The sequence below is a fragment of the Mycetomoellerius zeteki genome, unplaced genomic scaffold (genome assembly GCF_001594055.1).
Source record: "Mycetomoellerius zeteki isolate Tzet28-1 unplaced genomic scaffold, Tzet1.0 scaffold121, whole genome shotgun sequence".
NCBI lineage: Eukaryota > Metazoa > Arthropoda > Insecta > Hymenoptera > Formicidae > Mycetomoellerius > Mycetomoellerius zeteki.
In genome coordinates, this window is record NW_017256136.1 from 227445 (window position 1) to 238701 (window position 11257).

At 32.7% G+C, this 11257-nt stretch overlaps 2 protein-coding genes across 2 annotated transcripts in view; one reads left to right on the forward strand and one right to left on the reverse strand.

Annotated features, from left to right (window-relative positions):
• Positions 1 to 147: 147 nt before the first annotated feature.
• On the forward strand, positions 148 to 4678 carry LOC108731192 (uncharacterized). The gene is made up of 3 exons (XM_018461380.1): positions 148 to 557; positions 2249 to 2391; positions 3072 to 4678. Exons 1-3 carry the CDS (start codon positions 367 to 369, stop codon positions 4640 to 4642), a joined length of 1905 nt encoding a protein of 634 aa, XP_018316882.1. The 5' UTR covers positions 148 to 366; the 3' UTR covers positions 4643 to 4678.
• A 5096-nt stretch (positions 4679 to 9774) lies between these two features.
• LOC108731191 (probable serine/threonine-protein kinase mps1) overlaps positions 9775 to 11257 on the reverse strand; it is a 5154-nt gene continuing 3671 nt past the window's right edge. The window contains exons 6-7 of the mRNA XM_018461379.1: positions 11045 to 11127; positions 9775 to 10913 (exon numbers count right to left, since the gene is read on the reverse strand). Coding sequence (XP_018316881.1) covers positions 10848 to 10913; positions 11045 to 11127 — 149 coding nt within the window. The 3' untranslated portion in view covers positions 9775 to 10847. The remainder of the gene's footprint in view (positions 10914 to 11044; positions 11128 to 11257) is intronic.

Below are 11257 nucleotides of genomic sequence, written 5' to 3' on the forward strand. Positions count from 1 at the left end.
GAGTTACTGGGGAACTTACTGATTTCGCGCATGCGCACTCCATTTTTGCCAACATAAAATCAGGAGAGTTGCGCTACTGTATATACTGTGTCTCTGGGTTAATTTGGAGCAAGCGACGCGAACAAACGGCCTCGTGTAATCTTTCCACCATGCTCTTGCCTCAGTCTCAACTCGAGGCCCTCAAGTGAGCTTCAGCGATCAATATCTCGGCTTGCAAGGCAGGTTGATAGTTTTTTTCTGTCAGACTCGATCGTTTCAGAACACGTCAAATGAATCATATTTTATCACAATCACGGAGGTGAAGAATCTCAACTGAAAAACTATCTAAATATTTAATGTGAGCGTCGATTGTGTCTTCGAAACGAGATGAAATGTCAAAAGAATCGCGGAGTGACATGGACCACTCTGGAACTCGGAGGTCTTCTAGAAGACGAAGACTCTCATGTGCACTTTGTGAGAACCACTAAGCACCTTGCGTTACATCCATATCACTTGAATAATATTCAGCGAGGTCTAAATGAGATTTTAAGATCGTTGTTAAATACTTACGACAGGGAGTACGTACATTCATCTATACTTTTTTAATATATAAATATAAAAGGTAATTATTTGGAATTCTTCTTTCACCTACAATTTTGATAAAATTAGGTTCAACGCGTTTAACGCGTCTTTACACCAAACCAAAGAATCTGTAAAGGTACGTCCAGACTATCGAGCCGCGAGTCGAGCTGCGAGCCGGGCCTACATCCATCCACATTATCAAAATGAATATCTATAGGTTCGCAGCAAAGCTTTGAATGTAGACGTAGGCTCGGCTCGCGGCTCGATATATGGCATAGAGGGTGTTACATAAATTCTCTTCTTTAAAAATACAAATCTTCTGCCTTAAAAACACATTATTTTCTATATAATTTTTGTTTTTACAGTAGAAAAAATATTTTTAAAGCAGACAAATATCTAATCAAAACAAATTCTCTACTGTAAAAACAAAAATTATATAGAAAATCATTTTTATGCTCAAAGCATGCAGAGAATGTGTTTTTAAATTAGAGAATTTGCTTTTAAAGCAGAGAATTTGTGTAAAGAAGAAAAAAATACTATTGTTGAAGAAAAAAGAAAATACTTATTCTAGTCTTAATCACATGTTGTGCATGACCGTGGCGCATAGTCGTGTCGCTGCATCTCGTCGTTGACAGATTTTCTAATCTCGATAGTCGTCAACTTTTACGCTTAATATCTCGGTTCGCGGAGCCGAGCCCTACGGTTTTTCTTACAGATTCTTTCATTTCATACATGGTACGGTCAACGCGATGCTACAAACGCTTTGAAGCATTTTTTAATTGGTCAGTTTCTTTCTTCAAAATTCTTTCTTCTAATTGGTCCATCAAACACCATTTCAAGCATTTGTAGCGAGACTTTGACCGCAGTCACAAAAACGCGTCGAATGAGCTCAATTTCATCAAAATCGGAGGTAAGGGGAGCATTCTAAATAGTTACAAAAAAAAAATTGATTTTAGTTTACGAGGGAAGGGGGTGGAGGGAGCGGGAACCCTTAGCACATAATGTACTTAGTGATTGCAGAGGGTTTCTCCCCCTCATCCTCCGCCCCCGCGTGTAACACAGTGAATCATTTATATATTCTTGTTGTTTGCCTACGTTAAACAAGGATGAAATTACTTACTCTTCGTCTTTTTCTAATCTCTAGAACTAGAGAAAGACGAAGAGTAAGTTGAACCGAGATAATTAAAGTTAATCTACATTGGTGGAAAGGAGCCTGTGTAACACAGTGCCTGACTGTGCGTTCTGTTTTATACATGATGCGTATGATGTATCTTTCTTTAATATTCAATGAACAACAAGGATAAAATAATGATATATCATGTGCATCATGCATGGAACGGAATGCATGATTGTGTCTGCTGGAAAATGCTCAATATTTCGGTTCAGAGAGCCGAACGTGACCGCCACGTTTTTATACCGGATTCTTTTGTTTTGAGAGAAAACTGGTTAAATGAGTATATTTTTATGAAATTTCGCAGTGACGTGTATATTCTTAATAATTACCGCTTATTATTATAATTTGTGTACGTATGTGTTGTACTTAACTATGTAATAATGAACTATATGCGTTAGATACTATGAATAAACACATATCTATGTTAAAAGGAACATACTCCAAGATTCTTTTGAGATTAATATATGTTATTATTCACAATATAGAATTTAACAAAGTAATTTTACATTTCAGATTGAAAGGGTTTGTGCTGGCTTTTAGAAATCCTAAATTGCTTAGCAATCTGGGAGAATTACTCTATGATTCTCCCTTTATTCATGTTGACATTGAAGCAGATTTCTATCTATTCCATCCAACAGTCGGATCTTTTCTAAAAGGTAAATTATTTTCGCTGTTACGTCTCAGTAAACAAGAATGGATTAAAATGGATTGAAATTTTTTCTATCCGAATGCGTATTTTAAATAGCGAAGACCTTTTTTTTTGGATCTAATTGGATTCAATTGGATTCAATTGGATTGAAAAACTGTATTTTCTATTCAAAATTTTGAATTGAACGGTATTCACAATGCACAGAAAAAGCTGATATTATTTTTAGATTGAAAGGCATAAAGATATGCTCCATGCAATTCCTGTAAATGAATAAAAATGCATTCAGAATTGAAAAGCATTCATTTTAACATTCGTGAATCCATATTTCTGAAAATCTGAATCCATTTCAATCCATTTCAATCTATTCTCGTTTACTGGGATGCTCTATAAACTGATTTCTTGAAGAAAATTAATTATCATTAATCTGTGAAATGCATAATGTTCGTGTTTTTAATTTGAGTGCTTATTGATGAGTTTTATATGACATCTTGTAGTATTTATTATAAAAGAGATTTTCATTATGAAGAAATTTTGTGTTTTCTAAATTACTTACACAAGTAACAAGTAGTAAAATAAGTAGCAAGAATTATTGAATAACTTTTTGGTATAGTGAAGATGAAATATTTATTAATAGCAATATAAATGGATTTTAAGGAAATTATAATAATAACTAATATTATGTTGTAGGTATAGTGAATAAAAAGGGCTTGGACTATATCGTAATACTGGTACACAAAATATATACCGTATCTATTCCGAAACCGGATAATACGGAGCAATGGCTAGGTGAGTCAGTGGAGATTGGCCAGGAAATAAAATGTTGCATAACTCAAATACATCACAAGAGCAAACCTCCCTTCATCTGCGCTACTTTAAAATCCGATTATTCGCAAGGTTGTAGATTATCAGAAAGCATAACTGATATTGATAATATAGACAGTACAGTTGAAAGTGCAAATAGCTGTATGAAGATTGATATTAATGGAATATTGGAAAATGATGGTATTTCTGAGAAAGAAAAGAAAAAACATCGGAAAAAACACAAGTCTCGTGAAAGCAATTCGGAAATTGTTTACAAAATTGAAAATGAATCAGAGTTGAATGTAGGGAGCGATACTTTTAGAACTATTAAATCTGAAAAGAAACAGCAATACCGAAGTGTGCAAAACGATAATATAGGGAATGATACTTGTACAACTATTAAATCTGAAAAGAAACTGCAATGTCAAAGTACTTTATTAAATACTGATGATTCTTTGAATACTTTGGAAGTCGATAATATCCCTAGAAAACATAAAAAAAACAAGAAAACATCCAAATCCTTACTTAATAATGAAACAATTTTGGACGAACGTACCGAGTCATGTAAAGCTGTAAAGAGAGAAAATTCCATTCTATTAGATAGTATTACTGAAATAGAGACGAAAAAGAAAAAGAAACGTGTGAAGAAATCTAAAGAATCTGATTCAGAATTTTTATTAACAAAGACAGAAAACGACAAAGAAATAGTTAACAGTACAAGGAATACTATTCCCTATATTAAATATGAAGAAGAGCAACATATATCTAAAAAGCATATTGTATTAAACGTTAATACTTTTTCAAATAAATTAGGAGATAGCGTATCTAAAAAACATAAGAAAAACAAGAAGCCATCTATGATAATGTCAGATTCGGAATCAGAAAGTCACATTATTGAAATAAAAAATGAAAAGCACGATCCATGTATAAACAGAATTATTAATGAAAGAGCAAAAAGTCAAACATCATGTAGCAAGACTCAAGTCATACAAAATGTGAACGAAACTTTTGATACGCCTGAGTTTATGAAAAGAGAAAATTCCATAAAATATGACACTTCTGAAAAAGAAAGGAAAAAGAGTCCGAAAAAACATAATTCAAGAGACTCACGGTCGAAATCTTTCGAAATTAAGATAGAACATGACATAATCAGTAATGTCAGTAACGCCTCGGATAAAGAAAAGAAAAAAAGTTTTCAGAAACGTGCAAATTTGTCAAGAGATTCGGATTCTGAGTTTAAAATTAAAAGTGAAAATATAACAAATGATATAAATTATATTTGTCGAACAATTAAACACGATCCTGAAGAGTCTCAATATATGAAGTACAATACATCAGCAATAGATTCAAGCAATTCAGCGGGTCTTCATCATGTATCAAAAAAATCTAAAAAGAAGAAAACGTCTGTGGTATCAGATTCGGAATTGAAACTTTCCATTAAAATTGAAAAAGATTAAATTAAAATTTTTTATAAAACTGACTTTCAGATCTTATCCACATAATGAGAAAAATGCATTAAATGGCAATGTACAGAAACAAATATTTTTGTAATTGTACAAGAATTGGCGTTTAATAAAATTATCAAACGATGAAACCAAAATGTAGAATTAGCAACAGCATATAATAGAAAACAAAAACATTTTATTTGCAGATAAACTATTGTAACGTATACATAATGTAATTGTTATGTACTCTGTGGCTTAGGCTTGGACATTTAAAGCTTCAAAATTGTGCACTCGATAGTTTATTTTGATGCTATTTCTCAGGTTTTTTATCAACAATTTTAACCAATACGAGTATTTATAAAAAATTATGTATAGATCTCGCTTCCGATTTTGATAAAATTAGGCTTATTCGACACGTTTTTCTACGAGACGAAAGAATCTGTAAGAAAAACCGCTGGATCGGTTCCGCGAATACCCCGCATCTACAATAGATGTTTTTAAGCCTTAAGTCGTAAGAAATTGACTAATTCGAATTCGAGGAGAATAATCGACTATGGCTGCGTTCCACTAAACGCTCACAACGCTCGTGGAAATCATTTCATCCTTGTCGTTTATCAAATGTTAAACAAGGACAAACGATGCTCGCGAGCGTTGCGAGCGTTAAGTGGAACGCAGCCTATGATTCATGCTCTATTACCTAGTTTACATCGTGCACTTGATACGGATACTAACTAGTAACTTTCTATTGAATTATCTTAATTTCGGCGAAACTTGTAAACGTATACATGATATGTGTATTTAATTAATCCTTTTGATGCATATTCTACCAATTTAGTACATCATTCTTTAAACACATTGCTGAAATTAAAATAATTTAATAGAAAGTTAATACGCGTTTCAAGTGCTCGGTGTATAAGGGGTCTATAGGCCGGTATTCATAGGCTACGGTTACACCGTGCATTTAGGCCGCGGCCTATACAATAGACGTCTTTGTTTATCCTGTATATTAAACAAAGACACCTATCGTATAGGTCGCGGACTAAGCGCACGGTGTAAACGTAGCCATAGTCGGTTCTTATATTCAAGATCGTCTTAAGTTCAGCCTTGAGGTGTCACGAACCAATCAGAGGGCCGCATTAAATAACGTCTTAAGACGTTAATTAAAACGGTCTTGAAATAAGAACTGACTATGAATACCGGCTTATAACCTATCTTGCGACGCGAACAAATCTTTAGGGCCATTGTCACTGATTATCACCAAGCTTCGATTAACTTGTGTTAGTAATTTTGCAGGCTTCCAACTTAAGCTGATGTCGGAGAATTAATTCAGCTCGCATTAATTCTCCGACATCAGCTTAAGTTGGAAGCCTGCAAAGTTACTAGGCCGACTAAGACTGCGTTCCACTTAACGCTCACAACGCTCGGGAATTATTTTATCCTTGTCGTTTATCAAATGTTAAACAAGGACAATGATGCTCACGAGCGTTGCGAGAGTTAAGTGGAACGCAGCCTAGGTTAATCGAAGCTTGGTGACAATGGTCCTAAGGAAATCAACATGAGGAACACAGACTCTTGCATAACACATAAGAAATTCATCCAATCAGAATTCTTTATTTCATGGAAAGGAAGGAAACGAAGGATTTTGATTGGTTCATTTTCTTATGCATTACGTGTTATGCGTTATGCAAGAGTCTGTGCTCCCCGTTTAAGTTAATCGAAGCTTGGTGACAATGGCCCTTAAAGCCATCACACGTACAAAAATTTAGTTGTAATCGTAAGATCGCAAGCAAATCGGCCAATCACAATCGAGCGTTTTTAAATGCGAGATCGTAATTTTGATTGTGATTGGTCGATTTGCTTGCGACCTTACGATTACGATTTAAATTTTTGTACGTGTGATGGCCTTTAGTCTATGATATCGACCCAGTGTTGTTAGACGGACTCCCGTTTTCGCGCATGTGCATTAAATGTAGTCTCATTGGCGTATGTACTTAACTCGAGCAAAATAGGACGCTCTATAGCCCCGGTATTGTTTTTGAAAGCTATTCATAAATTTCTAGAAATTAATAAATAAAATAAAGGTGTAATATTATACAATATATGTAAATATAAATAACATTTGTATAATTTAATACAATTTGAAGTATTGATTAATATAACAAATATTATAAAGATAAGACAACAAAGGGAATAATGTCAAAATAATTGTTTATAAACACAATTTTAAATAAAAATTCTTTATTGGGCAGAAATAAAAGAATACCAACATTTGTTGTATGGGTAAGGAAAACTGAAAAATGTCAAAAACCTTACCAGTATTCATAATATAAAATAAATGCTTTTTAAAATAATAAAAATATATTTTGCACAAATCAGAAAGTAATATTTAATATAATATTTAATAATATTTAATATTTAAAATAATATTTTGTATGAAGAAGAAAATAAACATTTTATTTATTATTAAAAATGTCGATCTTAAATAATAAAATAACAGAATAGTAGATATAGATCTTAAATAACGAAATAACAGAACTAGACAAAAGTATTATAGTTATGCGTCCGTTTTTTGTCGTACGACGGATTTTTCAAGCGTGTTAATTGGCTGTGAGACAGAGAGGCTCTCGGACCTCTTATAGCCAATCAACAGGCTTGAAAAATTTGTCGTATGATTAAAACGGACGCATGTAATATTGGCCTTACACTCAATGTGACTACATTAAAAATATTACTAATACCTTATATCAGGTACTTCAGCTATTGCATCAGATACTTCCTTGAACAAACAATCTTGCGAGAAATGAAACATTGGCTGCGTTCAGCAGACTCAACAGTTTTGCAACCGTTTTATGATTGTCTGCTGAGATAGGACCATTCTTCTAGATCTAAAAGTATGATCCAATTAGCGCGAAAGAAACTTCCAACAGTTGCAAAACAAACGTTCTGCTGAACGCACCCATTGGCTGCGTTCAGCAGACTCAACAGTTTTGCAACCGTTTTATGATTGTCTGCTGAGATAGGACCATTCTTCTAGATCTAAAAGTATGATCCAATTAGCGCGAAAGAAACTTCCAACAGTTGCAAAACAAACGTTCTGCTGAACGCAGCCATTAATTATACGATTATTATGCATTAAAAAAATATTAATATAAACGTATATTTCTAAGTGTGAAATTATAAAATTAAAAAAAAATTAATAAATAAATACAATAACGTGAATTAAAGAAATGAAATTATTTATTGATCAGGATATAAATTTTGTGCATTATGGAGTTCCAAATGTCTTGAATCAATTACAAAATTTGTGCAATTAATATTATCGGACTGAAAACTTGATCGAACTTTACAAATAGCTTTAGAAATAGTATCATTGGATAACCGATTTCGTTTTTTACATTTAACGTCAGTGTAACTGTAGAAAATATTTTTTCTGCTTCAGCATTAGAATGCGGTAAAGAAAGGACTGCTTCAATTAATAATTCTAAATGTGAGAACATCTTTTCTTCATAATTAGGATTTTTAAAATCTAGTATCTTACTCCACATTTCATCTATTTCTAATGAAGCTAATTCTTCTTTTTCAGAATCATTAAAAACTGTTGGCAAAATTCTCCATTCAAATGCTAATTGCGTAATATCAATATTTTCAATATATGAAGCAATGTAAGATAAATCTTTAAATATATGTTTATTTTCGCTGTAAAGGATAATTTTGATTACTAAATGAAAGTACATGATCATATAAGAATCTTATATAATTTGTATGATATGAATCTCATCAGTAATCTTTAATGATTTAGGAATCTGAAATGAATCGTACACGACGATTTATATCGCAATGTAAAGATATTGCGATATAACCTTATAAGAAACTTTTAAAAAGTAGTTTCATTACAGGATTATCTAAGAATGTGGTATTAATTATATATGATTCTGAAGTGTTTCATGAAAAGATCATGTGTCAGTCTTAAAAAACATACAGTTACGAAATAGTTTATCTTTCAAGTTGGTGCAGGAATCTGGCGTGAGTCGTACACGACGATTTATATCGCAATGAAAAGATTTTAATTACTTTAGCCTAATAAGATACTTTTAAGAAATAATTTCTTTACGTGATAGCCTCCAAAGTAATAAAGGTATATCGATCGTCCCAGTAAACGAAATGGAATTATTAAAAGAACAGAAACTGTGGATTGAATATATGAAATGAAGAAGAATGAAGAAAAATTAAAAAATTTGTTAGAATACTGAAGTTAGAATACTGAATATATTATCACTGTCTTAATGAATTGATAAATTACAATTTCGCTATAATAACTGGGATAGGCTTTTTATGCTCCTTTCTCAAATTAAGTTTGATTTCGTCGAAAAGCCGTTATTCAATTTGTGTAAAAAGAATTAATTTTTAGCCAAAATGAATTCTTTTAAATCTCATTCAACTTCTTGCTTGTCTATTTTATTTACTAGGATTACGAGCAATAAATCACACAAAATTCCAATAGTATTCTTGTAATATTTTCATAATGACACTCCAGTTATATTCTTGCAAGATTCACGTAACCTGCGCGCAAGATTCATGCGACATGCGCATAAAAGTCATGTATATAACATGCTTATAAGATTTATGTAACACATGGGTGTAAGATTCTTGATTACCTACAGATATCGTATGCGATATATTCTTATACGATCTTGTATGTTCCTATCCAAAATTCGTATGTGAAATTTTTCCTGAAAAATCTCATAAGAATTTGCAAGGCTAATATTAGGAGAAATTATAAATAAACCAAGTTTAGGCAATTCTCTCTCCTACTCTAGATTACTGTTACGGAAGGTGTGTGCCATACTTCATATTAGGCGCCTATCTCATATACGTAATAAGGGGCTTTCCTCTTTTATTTTCATAATAGCAATCTACCCATTATAATTGACATCAATATTTATAAATTTTCCCTAATTATGGGCAAAATATTTTTTTAATTTACTATCGATAACTTTCTTTGTTATATTAAAAAAGGATTAAATGATCCATGGACAGATTGAATACCACGAAAAATATACAAAATAATAACTTTAATGATACAATAGAAATTACATATTTATGCACTTAAACGTAATAGTTATTGAAATTCATTGAAAAAAATAATTACAAAATGCTTAAACGTGATGACTGTTCTTTGTAGCTGAACAAGCATATACTTGTTCTATTAGAAGTGAAATTATGTATATTTGAAATTTGGTAAAAGAGTTTCAGTGCAATCCAGTGCAGCAACAAAAAACAAGCTTATAGACTACATTTACACGGCACCCCTAATCGGGTTTAATAACATCCGTAGTTACGAAACTGGCCAATCACATCGTTCCATTCTTCCGAGGTGCAGCTATGATTGACCAATTTCATAACTACGGATGTTATTAAACTCGATTAAGCGTGCCATGTAACAGAGGTTATAGTTTCCCAGATAGCAAAGCGTGTCTCAGCAAAATGGCGCAAATCTGTGATTGCTTACGATGCTGACAACTTGCCGTAGATTTGTCTTCAACGATTTCGAATATACCGACATTGTAGCACATGCAGACAACAATGTGTATATGTATTGCCAGCAGTTTAACAGCAAGATAGCTGCGTCAATGTTATCTTGCGTTGTCGGCAATATGACAGCTTTGTATGATGCTGCATATTATTATGGCAACATGATGGCAATAGTACGAATTTTGATGACAATTTTAAAGTTGTTGGCAAATTGCTGGTAAGTTGCTACTCAATGTTGTATCATATCGTGAAGGTATCAAGTTGCCAACAAATGAGGACTCAGTTTCTGCAATTCTGGTAGCAACACATAATTAGCAATGCATACTTAGTAAGCAGCATGCCAGCGACAAGACAGACACGTTGCTATCTGGGTTATTCTACTATAATCACTTACACTATTGTACTTACACATGCAGTCTTATTTGTTTATATTACACGGCTACTGATTTATATGCATTACATACGGAATTAGGGCCATGGCATATGAAAAAACTTAAGTAAAATGTAAAGTAAGTAAATTGGCCAATCACAGTAAAAATTGTAAGCAGCAACAAATCCAACATGTTGATTTCCTTACTGCTTACGTCTAACTTACTGTTTAAGTTTTTCTATGCCATGGCTCTTACATTTCATTTAAAAAATCCTTTGCTGACGCATGACAGTACATGTTAAAACGATAATTTGTTCAATTTTTTAAGAAGCCAATATCGCTCGTCATATTCTCCAATTCGCTGAACATTTGGTCAAGATGCTGAAATAAAAAAGATATGAGATATGAATTTCCGCGCACGCGCGCGTCTTCATTAAAACATTATTGAAAGATTTTAAATAAATATAAAGGATGTCTAATATAATTAATAACTAATTGTGTGCTACACTTACATCCGTTGGTTCTTCTTTGTTATCTTGTACTATTTCTGATGGCTTTGTTATAAATACTATGTTTCCATCATCATCAACATCTTTACCTTCATCGTTTTCTTCAACATCATCATTATTATCTTCATCATTGTTAGTATCGTTTGGTTCTTCCATATCATCATTGTCATTGTCGTTGTCGTTGTCATCGTCATCGTCATCGTCATCATCATCGTC

Bases quoted from the DNA above. Each gene is read 5' to 3' on its own strand.
- LOC108731192 (XM_018461380.1), top strand. From the start codon at position 367: ATGAAATGTCAAAAGAATCGCGGAGTGACATGGACCACTCTGGAACTC. The intron at 558-2,248 runs GTACGTACATTC...TTTACATTTCAG, and splicing joins TTAAATACTTACGACAGGGA to ATTGAAAGGGTTTGTGCTGG. The intron at 2,392-3,071 runs GTAAATTATTTT...ATTATGTTGTAG, and splicing joins AGTCGGATCTTTTCTAAAAG to GTATAGTGAATAAAAAGGGC.